This window comes from Brachyhypopomus gauderio, chromosome 2 (assembly GCF_052324685.1).
Source record: "Brachyhypopomus gauderio isolate BG-103 chromosome 2, BGAUD_0.2, whole genome shotgun sequence".
NCBI lineage: Eukaryota > Metazoa > Chordata > Actinopteri > Gymnotiformes > Hypopomidae > Brachyhypopomus > Brachyhypopomus gauderio.
In genome coordinates this window covers 12,746,450-12,769,877 of record NC_135212.1, presented here as the reverse complement: position 1 = coordinate 12,769,877, position 23,428 = coordinate 12,746,450, and the positions used below count along the sequence as shown (strand labels likewise).

The window sequence follows — 23,428 nt, the reverse complement described above, 5'->3', positions numbered from 1 at the left end:
TCTAACAAGACTTTGATGATAAGTAAAGCATGCAGTTATATAGAGGTTGTGTGTGAAATGTGAATTACATATGTCTGTCCTCTCTTATGTCATTTCAGGATGTATAGAGGGCATGAGTTGAGAGTGTGGATGGAAAAATGAAGATAATATCAGTTAGTGTGTTGGAAATGGCTAGAGAAATGTATATATGAAGCATATAGGAAGTCATGTGTGAGGGTGTGTGGAAAAAAGAAGCTAAATATCTGTATATTAGTCACTGGGTAATTGGTAGTAATGGCTAGAATTAGTGTGTATGTAAAACCTATAGGCCAGAGAGGCCTTTGTTTTTGTGAGTGCATGTGAAAGAGAGAGAGGGAGGAGGGAGAGCCCAAGGGTTGTAAAATGTTAGAAGGATGGGAGAGTGGAGGAGGGGGGCAGCGTGTGCGAGAATGGCACGTGCGTGTGGGCTGAGCAGCTCTCGTCTTCTCCCTGCACAGCTCAGTATGGAAAATGAAAATATTCACTGTAGAGCTGTTTGTGGATGGATTTGGCTCAAACTTGGCACACAGCACCACAATGGTCATGTGAATGTGGATGTCAATTTTCATAACAATCAGACATACTATGGTGTAGTTATTGAACTGTGAATTTGATGTGTTACGATGGTAGCATTGTGATGCATATGAAAAATATTAATTTGTGAAAACCTTAGGATTTTCTCCCTAATCTTAGCATTTCAGAGTCTGCTGAGTATTACAAGGTGTGATTTAAAGGGGATGGAGTTAAAATGCTAGGACTAGTATGAAAATGACAAGTTATATATATTTGATAATAGTGAAAAAGTGGTACATTTTTGCAAAGCACATGTAATTAGAAAGTTGCTAGGAATTCTGCATACAATCATATGAGTGCAAGCATTTCTTGATAAGTGAAAATATGTAGGAGAAATTGTGGATTTTCTAGTATAGCGCCACCTAGTGGTGCAATTCCCTTCTAACATGAGTATGTCTTAGAGGGTGTGTACATGAACATACCATGTCAGTTTCATGTGTATGTACCTATGGTAAGTCTGCCAAATGGCCAATTAATTAAAATTAAAATTAATTGGCTTATGGCGGCCATGTTTTTTGAGTGATGAGGTCATCATTGTGTGCCTTGATACCACTTGGGCCCCTGATGACGTCTGTAAAGTTTGGGCTTGATGTGACTAATGGTTTCTGAGAAACAAATTTCCCCATGTTATAGCGCCCCCTATTGGACAATCGTGGCCAGCTTTGACCTGTGACCTCTGAGTCATGTGCCCTAACAACTGATAAATTTTCATGAAGATTGGTCAAAGCATTGCTGAGATATAGCTGCTGAAGTAAATTTAGCCATGCCTCAGAGCTATTGATTGACATGTGACAGTCAGACTGTATACCAATGTCACAGTTTTGTTGATATTCATTGACAATGAGTTTCTTGTGAATATTTTGACACCAAGATTGTGGTGATCAGATAAAAAACCAGGGACTAGTATAAAAAAATAGGTTTTGCATATTATGCAAATTAGCAAAAAATCTAAGTAGGCGGAGCTTAATGGTTGTATATGAATAGTCCTATTGAATTTTGCCAAGGAATCCATAAAAAGTGGAATTTTGTTTCTATGACTTACGGATTGGGAGATATGGACCAAACGACAAAATGGTGTGCTATAGCGCCACCATCAGGCCAATGTGGGTCTCTGTACTTGAGTCTGGTCCTTGGACCATACATTATCAATTTGCCAAGTTTGGTGTTTCTAGGCCTTACGGTCTAGGCTGCACAATGCGTTTTAGGTCAAAAAATGGGCAAAAGAATAATAATAAATATAGCCGCAAGCGGCGATTGGCGGGTTCACACAAAAAAAGGCAAAAAAGCCCAAAGGGTCTTTTAGACCAACAAATTGGCCTCTTGGCCTCAATAGGCAAAAAGAAGCCCAATAGGTCCTTTAGACCCAAAAGTGAATAGAAGCTGTTTGAGTGGAAAAAATGCATAAGTAAATCAATGTGACAAAACATTCAATTCAACTGAGGCACTAAAGGCCCAAAAGGATCAAAATAATGTGTATTGGCAAAATGATTCAGATCACAGAACTAAATCACATGCTGAGATCAGCTTTGTGTGCGTTTGTGTGGTGTTTCATGTGAGCAATTGTTTTCAGTCAGTTTCGGTGTTTGGCCACTAGATGGAGCCCAAGTACTATCATACTGATATCTCATTAATCTCAGTAATGCAATGACATTTTGGTGAATTAAAAGGTTCATTTCTGGTCAGGCAGTGCACTTTTTGTTATGAGATGTAAATGCAATGTTATAGACCTCATTGATCTGAATCATACAAGCCCCATTACTTGTCTGTATTCTGCATAACAAGATTGCTGCGTGAGTTTTTATGATTTCTCAGGTTTTTGGGTACTGTAGCGCCTCCGACAGGCCAATTTGAACCAAACTTGGCCTACCTCACAAGGACCTCAGTGTATAAAAGCCTTTCAAATTGGGAGTTGATCACTTACATGGTTTATGAGTTATAGCAATAAAGGTCATTTATGGCATGGCCAGAAGGATATAATGGAAAAATTGACCAATCAGACAAATAAAAATGCAACATTTTTTCCATATTTAGTTAACTACAGTGTCTACAGATTATGCCTATGCCATTTTTGCCATCATTGGATCAAATTCCTAGGACTAGTTCTTAAAGAGCTATTTTCAAACAATTGATGAATGTGACAAAAGTATGCATTTTTTAATAGGATTTGTAAATGCAAAGTTGTCAGGTCTACTGCAAGGTATAAAAAGAAACAAGTTGCATGTTCCTAAGTGAAAATTTGGAGGAGTTATGCATGATTTTCACAAATAGCGCCACCTAGTGGCCAAATGTTTCAACACTGCACAGTATGACACATAGTCCTGGGATATGCACAGTGATGAGGTTTCATGTTGATTGGCCAATGGTAAGTCTGTCAAATGGCCAATTAATTCAAATAAAAATTAATTGGCTCATGGCGGCCATGTTTTTTGAGCGATGAGGTCATCATTGTGTGCCTTGATACCACTTGGGCCCCTGATGATGCCTGTAAAGTTTGGGCTTGATGTGACTAATGGTTTCTGAGAAACAAATTTCCCCATGTTATAGCGCCCCCTATTGGACAATCGTGGCCAGCTTTGACCTGTGACCTCTGAGTCATGTGCCCTAACAACTGATAAATTTTCATAAAGATAGGTCAAAGCATTGCTGAGATATAGCTGCTGAAGTCAATTTGGCCACGCCTCAGAGCTATTGATTGACATGTGACAACCAGACGGTATACCAATGTCACAGTTTTGTTGATGTTCCTTGATAATGAGATTCTTGTGAATATTTTGACACCAAGATTGTGGTGATCAGATGAAAAACCAGGGACTAGTTTAAAAAAGTAGGTTTTGCATATTATGCAAATTAGCAAAAAATCTAAGTAGGCGGAGCTTAATGGTTCTTGAGGCTTTTTTGTTTGTCTGGAGCCAAGGAATGCACCTGAAGTGGAATTTTGTGTCTAGGACCTACGGGGTGGGAGATATGAATCCAAACGCAAAATGCTGCGCTATAGCGCCACCATGAGGCCAATTTGGGTGTCTGTACTTAAGCACGGTCCCGCAAACAGACTACACCAGTCTGCCAAGTTTGGTCTCCCTGCGCCTTACGGTTTAGGCTGCAGTATGCGTTTTATGCGGAGAAAAATAATAATAATAATAATAAGAAAGAAAAATCCGAGCAATAACAATAGGTTTCCCACACTATGTGTGTGAACCCTAATAAGAAGAAGAAGAAGAAAGAAAAATCCTAACAATTACACAATAGGCCTCCAGCACCTTTGGTGCTCGGAGCCCTAAATATAGCCGCAAGCGGCGATTGGCGGGTTCACACACAAATAGGCATATTTTGGCCTCAATAGGCAAATGGAAGCCCAAAAGGTCCTTTAGACCTAAAAGTGAAAAGAAGCTGTTTGGGTTTGGCCAGTGTGTGCTCTACAGATAGTGTGTGATGACATCTGCGTGTGTCAGAAAGGGAGACACAGAAATAGCACATCTGGCTAGGGCTGCATCTATGTGAACAATATAGGAAGGCCTGCATGTGTCCATACATGATTGGGCCTGTATATCACCAACAGAGAGATTGAGGGAGCCAGAGACTATGCTTTGTTAATTCACTCCTTGCACACCTTGCACGCCTAACATGACTGCCCGTGTATTCAAAGTATGAATGTAGTCTGCAAAGCCTGCCATAACATGACTGACATGACTGGCATGACTGACATAACTGATATGACTGAAATGACATCACTGGCATGATGAACAAAAGTAACATGACTGATATGACTGACATAACTGGAATGAGTGACATGACTGGCATGACTGTAATGACATGACTGATATGACTGACATGACTTATGTCTGACATGACTGGACTGACATGACTGATATGACTGGACTGACATGACTGACATGACTGGACTGACATGACTGTTATGACTGTACAGATATGCATACAAACTATACATACATTTAGGTAGAAGTGTGTGTGTGTGTGTGTGGTAGTGTATGTACTCAAACTATGACAACATATACTAATACATACATACATAAGTATACATAGAAACTATACATACATATAGGTATAAAGGTGTGTGTGTGTGTCTGTGTGTTTGTGTGAGAGAGAGAGACAAAAAAGAAGCCAAATATCAGTTTGTATAAGCATGTGTTAGTCACTGAGATATGGGTGGGTATGGCTAGGGAAGTGTCATTGTGAATGCTATAGGAAGGCCTGCTTGCGCCTGTATGTGTGTGTGCCTGGTTAATAGACACAGAGAGATCTAGGTAGCCAGAGCAATGTTTACTTAGGGCACAGAGATGGGAGGGGGAATGTGGGTGAGAGTGTGAGAGAGACTGAGAGTGTGAGTTTCAGCTTGCGTGCGTGTGAGAAGGAGAAGGTGACAGAGGGACTTTACATGCATTTTTATGCATTGTATATAATACTGCACTGTAGAGCCATACGATAACCGATTTAGATGAAACTTGACAAATTTGTTCAGGATGGGATTCTGAATGGGCTTGTGCATTTTGGTCAGAATTGGATAAAATATGAAAGAGCTTTAAGAATATGAATATTATATGTATCGATGCTGTCCATTAAAAAAATATTTAGCAGGTATAAGTGTCCTCAAATCCAAAATCTTTGGATTGTTTTTTGATTTCACACTCTGTAGAGTATTATAAGACTTTGCTTGACATGATAGTATGAAAATCCTAGGAGCAGTATGAAAAGTGATGATTTCAGACTATTATTAACTGTAAATAAACTGTGCATTTTTTAATAGGACATGTAATGGGAAAGTTGTTCGCACTACTGCAAGGAATCAAAAGAGTCCAATTGCATGTTCCCAAGTGGAATTATGTAGGGGATACACTTGCTTTTTTTGCAAGAGCGCCCCCCAGTGGCCAATCGACACCCGGCTGGATTATGTCATGGGGGGCGTGCACTTGTCCACACCCAAGAGGTTTCGTGCAGATCGACCAATGGTAAGCCTGTCAAACGCGTGCCGATCACTGATTGGCCGATTACGTCAGCCATTTTGGAAGTATGGCATGTCTGCTTTAGGACCTGGTTTCCAGAGGCCCATAGATGATGTCTGTCAAGTTTCATGTGGATCGGCCAATCTGAGTGCATGGGGCAAATTTTTGCATGTTATAGCGCCCCCTAGCAGGTGAGGTATGGCAACCTCTGCGAGCTGCCCCAGACCCTCACAGGGAAGCTGTCTGTGAAGTGCCATCTCATTACATGCAAGTTTTCTTAAGTTAGAGCTCCATATGTGCAAAATTTACTATTGAATTTACGCCCCCTCATTTGATTGGCTTATACTGACTAGGTAGTGAAGAAATTAGCATTTTTGTTGGATACATTTTAAAGTTCAGACTCTTCTGAACGTTTTGATACCACATATGTGCATGTATGTGAAAAATCCAGGGACTAGTTCGCGCTCAAAAATGTGTGTGATTTTGCACATTATGCAAATTAACTCGAAATCTAAGTGGGCGGAGCTTAATGGTTGTATATTAATTGTCCTATTGAATTTAGTCAAGGAATGTATAGGAACTGGAATTTTGGTTCTAGGACCTACGGTGTAGGAGATATGGACAAAAAGTCAATGTGGTCTGCTATAGCGCCACCATCAGGCCAATTTGGGTCCCTGTATGGGAATCTGGTCCTTGGAGTTAACTGAACCTTTTTGCCAAGTTTGGGGTTTCTAGGCATTACGGTCTAGGCTGCACAATGCGTTTTAGGTCAAAAAATGGGACAAAGAATAAGAAAAAATATAGCCGCAAGCGGCAATTGCGGGTTCACACACGAAAAAGGCAAAAAAGCCCAAAAAATTGGCAAAATGATTCAGATCAGAAGTAAATCACATGCTGTGATTAGCTTTGTGTGTATGTGTGTTTGTGTTTTTTTATTTAAGCAGTACATCTTGGCTTGATCCAAGGAATGCAACAGAAGTAGAATTTTGTTTCTAGGCCCTACAGTGTGAAAGATATTGGAAAATAAAAGTGAAAAGAAGCTGTTTGGGTTTGGCCAGTGTGTGCTCTACAGATAGTGTGTGATGACATCTGCGTGTGTCAGAAAGGGAGACACAGAAACAGCACATCTGGCTAGGGCTGCATCTATGTGAACAATATAGGAAGGCCTGCCTGTGTCTATACATGATTGGGCCTGTATATTACCGACAGAGAGAGATTGAGGGAGCCAGAGACTATGCTTTGTTAATTCACTCCTTGCACACCTAGCACGCATAACATGACTACCCATGTATTCAAAGTATGAATGTAGTCTGCAAAGCCTGCCATAACATGACTGACATGACTGGCATGATTGACATAACTGATATGACTGGCATGACTGGAATGACTTCACGGGCATGATGAACAAAAATAACATGACTGATATGACTGACAACTGGCATGACTGGAATGAGTGACATGACTAGCATGACAATAATGACATGACTGATATGAGTGACATGACTGGCATGACATGACTGACATCTGCGTGTGTCAGAAAAGGAGACACAGAAATAGCACATCTGGCTAGGGTTGCATCTATGTGAACAATATAGGAAGGCCTGCCTGTGTCTATACATGATTGGGCCTGTATATTACCGACAGAGAGAGATTGAGGGAGCCAGAGACTATGCTTTGTTAATTCACTCCTTGCACACCTTGCACGCCTAACATGACTGTCCGTGTATTCAAAGTATGAATGTGGACTGACATGACTGATATGACTGGACTGAAATGATTGGCATGACACGACTTACATGACTGGCAGAACACGACTGACATGACTGGCTGGCATGACTGACATGACTGATATAACTGACATGACTGGACTGACATGACTGGCATGGCATGCCTGATATGACTGATACGACTGACATTGCTGGCACGACTGACATATACTATACATATACTATAAATATGCATACAAACTATACATACATTTAGGTAGAAGTGTGTGTGTGTGTGTGTGTTTGTGTGTGTGTTTGTGGTAGTGTATGTTCTGACATTAATCAGATTAAGCAAATAAAGTCACCCAATGTCAATTGTCTTGAATCTCAAGAAGATATGCAGGGGCCCATGGGCCATATAGGATTGTTTAGAGTAAATAATTAACCTTGGATTTGAATACATGTAGCGTGCTCTGAAGTATCAGTGTCCATTTAACTGGCATATGAGTCACCAAGGCCCAAAAGGTCACAAAACATTGTAATGGCAAAACAATTCAGATAATAGATCTAAATCACTTGCTGAGATTATCTTAGTGTGTCTTTGGATGACAAAAATAAGCTAAACATCAGTTAGTGTGTTGGAAATGGCTAGAGAACTGTGTATATGAAGCATAATTGTCTGTATGGAGAAAAAAGTTAAATGTGTGTGTGTGTGTGTGTGTGTGTGTGTGTGTGTGTGTGTGTGTGTGTGTGTGTGTGTGTGTTTTAGTCAAAGAGTAATGGGTATACATGGCTAGGGCAGTGTGTATGTTAAACCTATAAGTAGGTGTGTGTGTGTGTGTGTGTGAGAGAGAGAGAGAGAGAGAGAGAGAGAGAGTGTGTTTTCAAAAACAGAAGCTAAACGTCAGTTTGTGTGTTTGTATCTGGGTTACTCATAGAGAAATGGGTAGGTATGGCAAGGGCAGTGTGAAAGCTACAGAGGCCTGTGTTTTTGTAAGTGCATGTGAAAGAGAGGGGGGGAGGTAGAGCCCATGGGTTGTAAAGTGTTAGAAGCAAGGGGGAGTGTGAGGGGAGTGGAGGAGGGGGGGGCAGTGTCTGCGAGAATGGCACGTGCGTGTGTCTCTACTTCTCCCTGCACGGCTGAGTATGGAAAATGAAAATATTCACTGTAGAGCTGTTTGTGGACGGATTTGGCTCAAAATTGGCACATAGGACCACACTGGTCATGTGAATGTGGATGTCAATTTTCATAACAATCAGACATACTATGGCGTAGTTATTGAACTGTGAATTTGATGTGTTATGATGGTAGCATTGTGATGCATATGAAAAATATTAATTTGTCAAAACCTTAGGATTTTTTCGCTAATCTTAGCATTTCAGAGTCTGCTGAGTATTACAAGGTGTGATTTAAGGTGATGGAGTTAAAATGCTAGGACTAGTATGAAAATGACAAGTTATATATATTTGATAATAGTGAAAAAGTGGTACATTTTTGCAAAGCACATGTAATTAGAAAGTTGCTAGGAATTCTGCATACAATCATATGAGTGCAAGCATTTCTTGATAAGTGAAAATATGTAGGAGAAATTCAGGATTTTCTAGAATAGCGCCACCTAGTGGTGCAATTCCCTTTCAACATGAGTATGTCTTAGAGGGTGTGTACATGAACATACCATGTCAGTTTCATGTGTATGTACCTATGGTAAGTCTGTCAAATGGCCAATTAATTCAAATTAAAATTAATTGGCTTATGGCGGCCATGTTTTTTGAGTGATGAGGTCATCATTGTGTGTCTTGATACCACTTGACCCCATGATGATGCCTGTAAAGTTTTGGCTTGATGTGACTAATAGTTTCTGAGAAACAGTTTTTCCCAAGTTATAGCGCCCCCTATTGGACAATCGTGGCCAGCTTTGACCTGTGACCTCTGAGTCATGTGTCCTAACAACTGATAAGTTTTCATGAAGATTGGTCAAAGCATTGCTGAGATATAGCTGCTGAAGTAAATTTGGCCACGCCTCAGAGCTATTGATTGACATGTGACAACCAGGCTGTATGGAAATGTCACAATGTTGTCGATAGGTTTTGATAATGAGATTCTTCTGAGTAGTTTGATACCAAGATTGTGGTGATCAGATGAAAAACCAAGGAGTAGTAGGCAAAAGTAGGTTTTGCATATTATGCAAATTAGCAAAAAATCTAAGTAGGCGGAGCTTCATAGTTGTATATGAAATGTCCTATTGAATTGAGCCAAGGAATGCATAGGAAGTGGAATTTTGTTTCTATGACTTATGGTATGGGAGATATGGGCCAAAAAGTCACATAGTGTGCTATAGCGCCACCATCAGGCCGATGTGGGTCCCTATAAGTGTGTGTGGTCCTTTTGACCTAGAGACCAAGTTTGGCAAGTTTGGTGTGTCTAGGCCTTACGGTTTAGGCTGCAGTATCATTTATAGACAGCAAAATGGGAAGAAGAATAATAATAAGAAAAACGCTAACAATTACAATAGGGTTCCCACACTATGTGTGTGTGAACCCTAATAAGAAAAATACCAGCAATTACAATAGGGTTCCCACACTATGTGTGTGTGAACCCTAAAAATACCAGCAATTACAATAGGGTTCCCACACTATGTGTGTGTGAACCCTAAAAAATACCAGCAATTACAATAGGGTTCCCACACTATGTGTGTGTGAACCCTAATAATCCCAGCAGTGCTAACACACTTGCAGCTCAGTGAGTGTTAAGAGGTGGTTTAGGGCTGGTGTTGATGCCCTGTGTGTGGTTTACTGCAGCGTGCTGTTTATCACCAGATTGGTGAGAAGGCAGACTGGGTAAATATTTCACATACTGTGAGATGAGGTGAAGAGAAACTTTGTAGTACTTTCACTAGTGCAAACTGTGAAGGTCTTCTCTCTCCCCTGGGTAAAAAGCAGTAATGCTAGCCATCACTTGTTCCTCAGAGTGGTTGTGTGTGAGCGACAAGAGACAAAAAGACATTTCAGGTGGTCAGGTGCTTCTTTAATTACCTCCTGTGAACTCTCATCTTCGTCAGCTTGCCGTCTCTTTTGAGAGTCTTGTAAGGTACAGTTGAATGTATTCTGATGTTACATTTAGTGACCACTAGGGTGAGTCGATGTAGCATATGTTTGGCTGTCATATTGAACCCAGGTCTAAAAGAAATGTGCCTAGAAAATGTAATGCAGTATACTACATGCAGTGTTTAACACTATAATTTCCTATACAATTCCTCTACATGGTCATTTTATTAGGTAAAACCTTCATGCAGGTTCATTTTATCAGTGTATGATTATCGAGTCTCTTAGCATATACAGTTCATGTCTGAATATTATTTAGGTGAAGTAGTATTCTCAACATTGCATGATGTAAAGATGGTGTGTGTAGACCTTGCATGGATCTATCAGCTGTATCAGTGAGACTGCAGTTTTGACATTTTGGTCAGTGTCATGGAGGGGTTTGCAGTGGTCCATAACAAAAAATATCCCGAGGCTGAAAAAAGACATTCAAAATGTCATTAGAATTATAGAAATATGCAAAGGTTAGTGAGACTCACTCAATTCAACAGTTTTGAACTCTTCAGAGACTGGCCAATCAGGTGTAGAGGGAGGATCTGTGGTGGTCAGGCTGGTCTGACAGGCATTCGACTTAGCCAATCATGTGCAGGAGAAAATGATTTAACAGGACACTTTAAATTGAACTAAAGATCAGAGAAAACACGATAACAGAAACACTGACATTTAGCCTGTAATCTAATGTCCAATATATCAGATAGAGAGAGAGAGAGAGAGAGAGGGAGAGGAAGATAAATGCATACATTAAAGTATATCAGATCACTTTCTACTGCTCACTTTACTGTTGTGTCAGTGTCATGCCACTAGCTGAACTCAACCCTAAAGAAGTGAAAGTGTGTGCTGAAAAGTCCTATAATTTGCAGAGACTTAGGGGCGTATTCCTCTAGTACACAGAGACTGAGGGGCATATTCCTCTAGTACACAGAGACTGGGGGACTTATTCCTCTAATATGCAGAGACTGAGAGGCGTATTCCTCTAGTATACAGAGGGCCATCCATCCATCGTCACTGACTCACCATGTTGAACCAGCATCGTGATACCTCCTCACCCCAACCCCACAGTCTCACCCCACCCTCAATCCCACCACCCCATCCCCAACCCCACAGTCTCACCCCACCCTCAATCCCACCACCCCATCCCCAACCCCACAGTCTCACCCCACCCTCAATCCCACCACCCCATCCCCAACCCCACAGTCTCCCCCCACTCCAAAACCACCACATGCCTGAAATGTTCATCTTAGGTGCATGTCTACTGTGAGGGACAATCTAAAAAGAAAATCCGGAAATCACAATGTATGATTTTTAAATAATTTATTTGTGTTTTACTGCTGCACTGTATTAGTCCACACAAAATGAGAAACAAGTCATTTTACCCAGAAACCTGACTTATATGGTTTTTCATTTCAGGGGCTTATTTTAATTGATATAATTGATAAAAATTGATGTATTTGTGTAATAAACTGAGTAGTCATGGAGCTGTCGTTACAATTGTAAAAGATATAGGTTCTCCACCCGATCCCCATCCTGCACCCTGTACCCCCCCCACCCTCCATCCATCATGTTATCATCCATCATGTAGATGATTTTTCTCTGACATCGTCATATGCCAGTTAGATGGACCTCACCCATCCCGTCTAAGGCTTTGCCTCCAGCTGAACTGCCACTAGGTGAACTGGGGCCTACATACTTTCCTCTTGTGGCCAGACGGTTGCCTAAATTAGCACAGAAGATCCTACAGAAGTGGAAGTGTGTACTGAAAAGAGAAGTGTGCTACATTTGAGTTCCTGGCATTTCAGGCCTTGTGGTTACTGAGGTGAGTATTCCCCTAGTGTGTACGGTCTTAGGCGAGTATTCCCCTAGTGTGTACGGCCTTAGGCGAGTATTCCCCTAGTGTGTACGGTCTTAGGCGAGTATTCCCCTAGTGTGTACAGTCTGAGGGGAGAATTTCTCCACTGTGCAGAGTCTGAGGGGAGTATTCCTCTAGTATGCAGGGACTGAGGAGAGTATTAATACAGTGTAAGTTGTCTGAGGAGAATATTCCTCCAGTGTACATTGTCTGTGGAGAGTATTCCTCCAGTGTGTATGAGAAGATTAGTCCTCCATGGTCCAGAGTCTGAGGGGAAGATTAGAGAGTTGTCTACCCAGGGACGAGTGGAACAGGTAAGGTGTAAAGATAACGATATGATTATCTCCAGAACAGAAGGCTGTAGAATTCATAGTATGTGTATATCTATGAGAGCCAAACCGTGAGAGAGAGTGAGTATGTTGTGTGGGTGTGTGAGTTAGTGTTTTATATGTGAGCTTGTGTATATGAGGAACATACAGAGAATTGCTTCCATATACAGGAATTCACCAAGTGTTAGCATGCCATTCAGGAAATTCAATAAGAAACACAGACCACAAAAAATATCATGTCATCTATTACGCCACAGCTGCAAGTCACCTCTGCACCTTGTTGCCAAGCAACAATAACATCATGATTAATATGTAGAATATTTTATTATGTAGAGTCAAAACTGTGGAAATAACTATAACGCTGAACATAACACTGAAATCATCATCGAATTTAGAATCAAACATCCTTCTGTGAAAGACTAGAATATTCCACACAAGAATGGAATGTGTAAAAAAACAACTGTTTCTGTAAGATTTTATGACAACTTTGTTTTTGCTGTGTGTTAGATCTAATAATATCTTATTTAGTCACCAAGGGAAAATAGCATAGATATGAGAGAGAGAGAGAGAGAGGAGGGTGTAGAGGGAAAGAGGGAGGGAGAGAGAGAGAAAGAGAGAGGGAAAGAAGGAGAGATAGAGGGAGAGAGAGAGGGGGAAAGAGGGAGGGAGAGAGAGAGAAAGAGAGAGGGAAAGAAGGAGAGATAGAGGGAGAGATAGAGAGGAGGGTGTAGAGGGAAAGAGGGGGAGAGAGAGGAGGAAAGAGGGAGAGAGAGAGGGAAAGAGGGAGAGATAGATAGAGAGAGAGAAAGAGAGAGAGAAAGAAGGAGAGATAGAGGGAGAGAGAGAGGGGGAAAGAGGGAGAGATAGAGAGGAGGGTGTAGAGGGAAAGGGGGAGAGAGAGGGGGAAAGAAGGAGAGAGAGAAAGGGAAAGAGGGAGAGATAGAGGGAGGGAGAGAGAGGGAGAGATAGAGGAAGGGAGAGAGAGAAAGAGAGAGAGAGAGGGAAAGAGGGAGGGAGAGAGAGAGAAAGAGAGAGGGAAAGAAGGAGAGAGAGAGGGAGAGAGAGAGGGGGAAAGAGGGAGAGAGAGAGGGGGAAAGAGGGAGAGATAGAGAGGAGGGTGTAGAGGGAAAAAGGGGGAGAGAGAGGGAAAGAGGGAGAGAGAGAGGGGGAAAGAGGGAGAGATAGAGGGAGGGAGAGAGGGAAGGGGTAGAGAAGGTCAAAAACGTACCAGTAGAGAAGGATGAAAGGACTTTGCAGCATTAAAACACTTTACAACACTGTGCACCAGAAGAGGAAGCAAAAAGCTACTGAGATCTGCTGGGATTGCTAGAAGAGACCTCTCTCTCTCTCTCTCTCTCTCTCTCTCTCTCTCTCTCTCTCTCTCTCTCTCTCTCTCTCCCACAAAACACACACGCTCACATCCATGGGGCATTAGGAACAGTGCCTGTCACGCCAGCCTGTGGACCAGCCTGCTGAAGCCCTCGGGAGCAGCTCTGGGCTGTGACACATGCTCGTCTTGTCATTGTGAAAGCGGGGGGGAGGCAGAGAGGAAGTGGCGGGAGAGGCAAGACGTTGTGGCTTTGGCGCAAGCCGCCAGAACGTTCTCAGAGTTCAGCGATGGGGACCGTGAGTGAGCTGTGTGTGTCCACTCTACAGGCATTCCTGTGTCCTGCTGTGCCCGGCACCGGTCCAGGTAAGACCGCCCATATGGGTGCTGTTTTGCTGATCGTCACATCTTAGTCAAGGTTCCTACTGCACCTTTTGCCTCCTATGGGATGTTGTTGAAGCGACACTGGATGGGGTTCATCCTATTTATACAACATATACTCATCAAGCAGGGCTAAAAGTGGTAGAGTGAAATTAATTGAAATTAATGTCAAGGGATGGTTGGTTTTCTTAAAGTCCTGTGGAATGTACAGATCGGAAATACGAGGTCACGTGTAAAAACTGCTTTTGAGTAGTTATGACATACATGCCTGCAATATACCAGCTGAAGCTTTGAATGCCAGTCTGGGTAATGTGTAGTAATCTTGCAGGCATTTTAAACGCTGGAACATAGTGATCTTAGTGCTGATTAAGAAACAGTCAACACAAGTGGCGTGCAAAGCTGTTCCTTAAACATACTGGAGGATGTTTGATCAAGCAAGTGTCTCTTTAGCATATATTGAGCTATTACCGTGTGACTGCATCCCTTAGAGAACACTGCAGAATCCACTACTTTATCAAGTGGGCCTTCATGGAGGATAATTAATCATAACAACATGGTACATTAGTGCATATTTGTGTGTGTGTGTGTGTGTGTGTGTGTCCAGCAACACCTGTGCTGGACTCTTGTCCTGTCTAATCAACCTGTCCTCACTGTGGTCAGATTGGTCCTCGTCTCACTGTACGAGTTAAGGCTGTGGAGGAGGGTGAGCACGCCGGGTCCTTGGCACTAACGGGCCTAATGGATGTGCTCTCCTCACTCATGGCACTGGCTTCTTCTGCTTCTCCACCTTGAAGACTCCCCTGTCAGTCACACTCCATTAAGGAGCCATTTCTGCTGATCCTGTGGTCAGAAGACCTACTTATCTCGACTTAAATCAGAAGGCCATACTTGTGTTTATTCACTTCAGATGTGCCGGGCCTGCTGTTTCAAATGGACCGAAAGAGGCGCCGGGGGAGGGGGGAGAGAGAGGGGGGGGGGGGGGGGGGGGGCGTTAGCTGGCCATCACCCGCTGAACTGAAACGAAAATGGCTGCTTTGCTACAACAAATAACAGAGGAAGTGCTCCGTCTGTACCAGCAGGCTACTTGTTGCCACAGTTTGCACTTGCAGTTCGAACGGCAGCACCAGCGCTGTGCAGACATAAAGGTGGAGATATAAAGGTGGAGATATAAGGGAGGGTAGCAGGCGCTGGAGGGTTTTCACACTGGAGCGGAGGCACTGTTCCTCTGAGAGTGGTGGTTTAGGGCCAGTGTGATTTGTGTGCGTGAGTGTTGATAAGGGATGCGGTTTGGGTCTGCAGAGCGCAATACACATGCAAGGTGAGTGATTGAGACCCTGTCAGATATGCCTAATCTAGAATGTTCTCGAATGCTCTTGCACTGGCAGTGTCGGTCTCAGTGTCGGTGATTGGCCGGAGCACCATAGAACTGACTGTGGTGGGTTTGGAGGTCTTTGCTAGTGGGGTGTTGCAGGTAACAATGTTAAGCACCGCTGAGTTGAGGCATGACATGTTGAATTCTCCAGCTCCCTTTTTGAAGTGAGATTGGGACTTTGATCCAGTTCAAGGGCCATAAAAGAACCGTGTCACCACTTGCCAGTGGACTGATCCCGATCCAGGTTCTGCAGTAATTAGAAGATCAATATTAGGCTAATTAGACACCTGTATGGTGCTCTCCACAACTCAGAAGAGGACAGAAGTGTTAGCCTATCTGATTTTTCTTGCTACGCACTGCCACCCACTTCTTCCTAGTGTGGATATAAGAAAACAAAGGAGGAGGTGTTTTTACTCCCCTGGGCCTGAAGGAACAGCAGTGGTCAAACATGCTTGTTTTGATCGCAGGAATGTCAGAGTTGCAACTGCCTCATCCACGTATATGGATACGGGTGAGCTGTAGCTAATCCTCTCACGCAGCCCTTCTGACTCTGCTGTTACCCACAAAAGCTTCCATCTCGGGAAGTGCCAAATGGCCCACGTGAAACAGCCACTTTTCGAATCTATTCAGACCGATCAAAATGGAAATTGCGTGGTGGCGAAGGGATTGAGAGAATCTTATGGGCTTGTGGGAGGGAGTGGTAAAGTCAGGGTGCAGTGCTATTACAAGCTATGTCGCTATGGCAGCCACTTCAAAGGGACATCAGCGGGGGGACGTCCAGGCGGGACTCTTTCAAAGGCGAGGCTGGCTGTTTGTCGTCTGCCCCCCCCCCCCCCCCCCCCCAAGTCCCCCTGTTAAATGTTGAAAGAATGTCAAGACCCAAATGCTGCTTTTTCTCTCTCTACACCAAATGAGAGTGTGAAGTGTTTGACAGGCGGCCCAGATATGGCAGTCGGAGGATGCTAACTACCTCGTGAGTCAGCCTCTCAATCTGGGTGATGCTCACATTCATACACTCAACGTCTTTCCTACGACTATGACGTTTATTTACTAACTGCATCTGAACCACTGATCGAGAATAAAACTACAGGTTCCAGGTCAGTTTTCTGCACTCTTGCTACGGTAGCTGAATCTGGACAGATCTAGGCTAAACAGGGCTCTCAAGTTTTGAATTCATTTCAGAGTGTGAGAGTCGGTGGCGAACATAAGTTGTCGAGCGGGGGGGGGGGGGTATTTTGCGATCGATCGCCAGTGGAAGTGGAGGGCGACATATATATGGATCAGAGGTAAATAAACTAGATTTTTTTTTTTTTCACCGTGTGAAATCGGAAGTGTGGCGTGAGAGCGTGTGAAGACGGTAAAATGCGTGTGTCACACGCTCAATGCGTGAGACTTGAGAGCACTGAGGTTAAATATTATAGTTATTGGAGTTATCGTTTATATCTATTATAGAATATAATCCTAGATGATATATCCCAGGTAATCTTGTCCTGTGGTAGATTATAATCCATCACATGCCCACTGTTGGGCTGAGTGTGATCCAATTCAAACTGAAGAGTGTTGGTTGATAACAGATAGGTGAAGAGAAAGGGAGAGTATCACTGCACACACAGCTGACCTGCCAACCACGAGGTAACGTGTGTATGAAGAAACTGTGGTCTCGGTCTCGGGCTGGGATGGTTATGGCCTCATCATCACACCACCGCATTCACACAACATGCCTAAAGCCTTGATCAACTGGGTCACTCTCTCACACACACACACAGACATACTCTCTCTCACACACACACACTCTGTCTCTCTCTCTCTCACACACACACACACACACACACACACACACACAGACATACTCTCTCTCACACACACACACACTCTGTCTCTCTCTCACACACACACACACACACACACACACACACAGACACACTCTCTCACACAGACATACTCTCACATAGTGATATAGTCTCTCACACACACACAGACACACTCTCTCACACAGACACACACACACACACACACAGACATACTCACACACACATACACAGACATACTCTCACACATACACACTCACACACACACACAGACATACTCTCACATTGTGTGTGTGTGAGAGACTATATCACTGACACACTCTCTCACACACACAGACACACTCTCTCACACACACAGACACACTCTCTCACACACACAGACACACTCTCTCACACACACACACACACTCTCTCACACACACACACACACACTCTCTCTCACACACACAGACACACACTCTCTCTCACACACACAGACACACACTCTCTCTCACACACACAGACACACACTCTCTCTCACACACACAGACACACACTCTCTCTCACACACACACACACACTCTCTCACACACACAGACATACTCTCTCACACACACAGACATACTCTCTCTCACACACAGACATACTCTCTCTCACACACAGACATACTCTCTCTCACACACAGACATACTCTCTCTCACACACAGACATACTCTCTCTCACACACAGACATACTCTCTCTCACACACAGACATACTCTCTCTCACACACAGACATACTCTCTCACATAAACATAATCACACACAGACATACTTTCACACACATACAGAAAGACTCTCTCTCTCACACACACACACACACACACACACACGCACACACAGAAACACTCATGCACGCACAGAGACATACTCTCATACACATACACAGACATAATCTCACACAAAGAAACACTCACGCAAACTCTAACAGATGTTGGGCAGGACTGAACACATCCTTCATGGCTATAGAGTGATGCCCCGCCCATCAGGGCGGAGTGATGCCCCGCCCAACTATCACAAAAAGATCTATTTATACTAGTGCTGTCAATTCCAGGTGCCGCGATTAAAAGTCCTCACCAGGATTTTGCTCAGGCTTCCTGGATTGTGTTGATTCCACTAATTTTACCTGGATTGCTAATTAGAAAATCTAGCAAACTTGAGCAAAATCCTGGTGAGGACTTTTAATCGCGGCACCTGGAATTGACAGCACTAATTTATACTATTTATTCTATGCAAGTCAAAGTTCTTCAGGGTTTGTTTTTTAACCAATTTCCTGCAGTGCTTTCCATTAACCACTAGAGGTCGAACGACGTCTCTCAGGTTGTTTTGAAAATAGCCCTTTTGACTTTAGAATTAGTCATATTACTCCAGCCACACACTAAAACAAATCTGTTTGTGATTTCCAAATAGAAAATAATTCAAATTGCTCTCTTACTGAGAGCTATTCTTACCCACTTGACATCTATTTGATTTTACTTCCTGCACATACATACCTGTTTGTGTATTTTTGAACATTGAGTCCAAATGTTTTCAGGATATCTCTGTCCCCCATTAGTTTTGCTTGTCCCTGTATAATCACATGTAATTATGTACAGTATGGAAAAACAGCATCAAGGCCAAATGCAGTGTACATTTTAGAAGTAAGTTTGGACACATTGTAATATGGATCTAATAACATAAATGACATTTAATTAATGCTTAATACTTAAAGCTGTTTTTACAAACAAACTCCTGCAGTGTTTGGCTCACACAAGGATACTTCCGTCACTTCTTATAATCATCCATGTCACCTAAGGACTGTGAAGAGGAAGAAGCACAAATAATATTCCAGAAATATCCATGCACACACATGCAGTGATGAGAATAAAACCAGTCGTTTTTCTGAGATTATTAACATTTTATCATAATTTAGTTAGAATGGCAACTCTGAACACAGCTAACTCTGAACACTAAAATAGCTAACAATGAATATTAACACTGAATACTAACATAGCTAACACTGAACACTAACATAGCTAATAACGAATATTAACACTGAATACTAACATAGCTAACACTGAACACTAACATAGCTAATAACGAATATTAACACTGAACACTAAAATAGCTAACAATGAATATTAACACTGAACACTAACATAGCTAACACTGAACATCCCTGGGGATAATGCTAACATTACTAGTTGAAAGACTGGTGTTTAATGTAATATTCTAAAATGACAAACTGGGTATTAAAGGAGCCCTTCCATAATTTTCTAAGGTTTATTTATTTTTTTTTAGAGGAATAATTTGAGTGACGTCACAAGGTCTCCGTGAGAATGAACAGTGGATTTGTCTTTTACCTTAAGCTGAGCTACGGCATTTACCATAGACAGAAAGACGTGTGTTATACATCACCATAACATTTGCATAACATTTACATAAACAGATTTATACACCATTCAGCCGAAGTATCAAATTTACATATGTCACATGAAGAGGGCAATGGGGCAAACATGACTTTATGCAGGAATCTGAGGACGTCTTATTCCAGTGTTGTCTACATACGTTTACTATGTGGGTCAGTGGGTGTACTGCAGGGGGAGGGGGGGATCTCTGCTGTAGTCTCCTCTACACAGGGCTGATCGTGAGAGCCAATCAGGAAGCAGAGAGCTCGCGTTTGTAAAGCCATCGGCCTGTCTGCTGTGCGCATCACAGTCATATTTATCTCCTTCCTGAGTTCTCTGGAGGGCCCGTTGGTTTGAGGGCTTGCAGGTACAATCAGCAGGAAATGCCACCCTACAACCAGACAATCCACCTTTCCATAGCAAATACAGGACTATTTTAAATGACTATTGACCTCTAACAAAGATGTCATGAAACTAGTGCTGTCAATTCCAGGTGCCGCGATTAAAAGTCCTCACCAGGATTTTGCTCAAGCTTGCTAGATTTTCTAATTAGCAATCCAGGTAAAATTTGGAATCAACACAATCCAGGAAGCCTGAGCAAAATCCTGGTGAGGACTTTTAATCGCGGCACCTGGAATTGACAGCACTACATGAAACACACACACTAACACACGCAGATGTCACAAAGCACTCACACAAGCACACACAAACTTGTGTGTTAACATGTATTTGTATTGTTATTGTTCTGTACTTACACATTTGTATTGTGAAGCACAGTTGTAAGTGTCTGTGTACCTAATCAACTGAGCGGTTCACTCGTTATCGGGTCAATGCTGAAATATAACAGGGCACAATGGCAGAATGCACAAGCATTTGCTATGAAACGTGTGTTGATCTTACACTTATAGGCAACACCAAAGCTTCATTCAGAGCAGAGTATATTCTTTTGTTCCTGTTTAGACCCTTGTGTCTGTGTGTGTGCAAGAGAGAAAATTAATGGATAATTGCAATTTACTTCCAGACAAAAGAGTTTGATGTGTTTCTTCAGCTTGGAATGTAATTGTATTGTACTTGATGCTCTAGCCTGTCCTATGCAATAAAAGTGATAACAACTGATTTTCCAAATTAAATTAGTTACTGTGTGCAGCATGGTTATGGTGTAATTACAACTTAATTGGAACTTTGCTCATCCCCTCCCCTCCTCTCTCCTCCTCACCTCTCCTCTCCTCCTCTCCTCTCCTCTCCCCTCCCCTCCTCTCTCCTCCCCTCCCCTCTCCTCTCTCTCCTATACTGCCTTTATATCCAAGAACCATTTGACGGGATCAAGTTTTATTGAGGCAGATTTTTTTTTACTTTTAAACCAGACCAAATAAATAATTAGGCTACCACGACAGACAAAATAATGATGGCTTATAACTTTCTAACTGTCTCACATTTCTTAAAGTATATATTTTGTTCAAAGGATTTGAATAATGTCCGCTTATTTTTGTCGTCTTTACTTATGCGTTTAAAGTCAGCCTAGGAGGCACTAGAGTTGTGGCGCACCGTGTTTATCAACCACTCTCCCTGCCCCCACACACACACTCTCTCTCACACACACACACACACTCTCTCTCTCTCTCTCTCTCTCTCTCTCATAATCAACAGGGTGTGTTGTTCTTGTGAAACACAACACCGGTGCAGCGTTAGGACTGAGTTCAACCCGCTTTTACGCGCAGGCTGCACGCGCGTCATCCAGCCGGAGCCATTTGGCCCGGGTGTCGTCTTCCTGCGCGCACGTGATTGGTGCTCGAGGACGGCGAGGGCACGAGGCCACGCCCTCGAGCTGCCATGAGGCCACGCCCTCGCGCAGCGTCGACCTCCTCCACATCCACCCATCCGGTGTCGTGTGTTCTGGAGCGATTTCACTCTACAAGTCGGAGTAAAGTTGCGCAGTAGCTCCATATATATAATATATATCATAGATATAAGAGCTCTATATCTATTAAAGCTGTGTGGTTGTTTACAGTCGGGAGGCTTTTATTTTTATTATTGTATTATTTCCAGTCGGGATCTCCCTACACAAGACGAGATGGTTCTGAAATCGGAGGACGGTGTCGGTAAGACTGTCAACTACCTCTTCAAGATTAAACCTTGAGCCCCAGAGAAAAATGATCCAGCAGTAAAGATTATAAAACTGAAGTTGGAACCGCATTAAAGTAACACCGATTTAACGAGATCTGAAACAGTTCCGTGTCCGTGAGGCAAACTGGAGCAAATCTGTGATATACTAAAAAAAAATCAGGCCAGAGTTCGGAGTGCAGACTGGACCAGTTTGGGTTAAACGCCTTCTCTTTCGGACCAGTTTGGACTTTATTTGTCTGGGAATATTTCGGTTTAGTTTCCAGTAGTTCACTGTATATCCGGGACTCGTTTAAACCATTCAGATCTTGTGACTCTGTTTCGCTAAAATGTGTCAGACACCGAACACATTAATGGACTCAGATAAGCGGGTATAAATGAAGTGACTGTAGAACCGCGGTGGTACTGCCTGATTTGGGGCTGATCATGTCAAATGATCTGAAGTTTTCACATTTGGGATGAGCGGCGAGTCTTTCACTTCTTCATGTATTAAAGCGTGTGAAGGTGGTCTGGACACCACGTTAACGGTGGTGTGATACCTCATTACTACTGGGCTGTAACGGAACCGGAACATTTCACGGCCACAGTGAAGTATCGTGTTGTTGTGTGATTTATGGTGTCTGGCCTGCTTTACATAACACCACTGAGTGGGTCACCTTCCAAAGAAAAGGCCCTTAGATTTGTGTGCTTCTCATTTTGGATGAGAAGTTGCATTTCACGTGTGCTTGACCAAACATTGTCTGTCACTAATTATACATATTTTTTATGGTTTAAAAGAATCACATTTTCAATGTTTTACATTATTGATTTTGTATTTTTAGATTTTGGTGTATGAAATAATTCTAAACTTTACTTTTGAAGTAGATTCATCAGCTGTCTTATAATTCGTTCAGTGCAACGTAATGATTTATAGTCACGTTGTAGGAGCATTATATAATATATTGTTTTTTTAAGGTACAGTGTCTAACTGCATGCTTGTGTGGTTACAAACCTAATAGGTGGGTGCGGTATGGATTTGTGTAGCATACAGTCATTTATAATTGCGTTTCAGTAGACAGACCGTCCTTAGTACATTGTCTTAACATAAACGAACCAATTGGGAAAATGGTTTTGCAGTGAACAAAGTCTTGGAAAGTAATGGTGGTACATTGAATGGAGTTGTCTCTCTAGCGAACAATACTCCCTTTTGCTCATGCATGTCCAGGTGCGCGCCCATAAAGGTGCAGCCCAACTCTCACTGCACTGCGACTCATTTTAATAACAAAAGGAGTAAGTGAGCTATAAGAACACAGGCCAATGTTTTCGTGCTCTATTGCAATATCTTCATTATAAACTTCAGGGTTAGCTTCTATAAAATAATATCCCATATCAAATAAAGCGGCCAGTTCAGAATCATGTCGTTTCACGTCACTCTTTACTCTATTTAATGAACATGGGTGTAAGTGGGTTCGGCCGCAAAGTATAACATATAGCGCGGACGGAGTTG

At 42.5% G+C, this 23,428-nt stretch overlaps 1 protein-coding gene across 4 annotated transcripts in view; it reads left to right on the top strand.

Annotated features, from left to right (window-relative positions):
* Positions 1 to 23,428, top strand: part of cyth1a (cytohesin 1a) — a 99,511-nt gene that overhangs the window by 51,429 nt on the left and 24,654 nt on the right. For 2 of the 4 annotated variants that reach the window (XM_076987282.1, XM_076987281.1), the window contains exon 1: positions 14,064 to 14,222. The exons of 1 other annotated variant lie outside the window; for it this stretch is intronic. In XM_076987282.1, the coding sequence (XP_076843397.1) occupies positions 14,147 to 14,222 (76 nt within the window). In that variant the 5' untranslated portion in view covers positions 14,064 to 14,146. Of the gene's footprint in view, positions 1 to 14,063; positions 14,223 to 21,691; positions 21,921 to 23,428 lie in introns of those variants that run through there. One more of the 4 variants, XM_076987283.1, reaches the window with a different exon arrangement.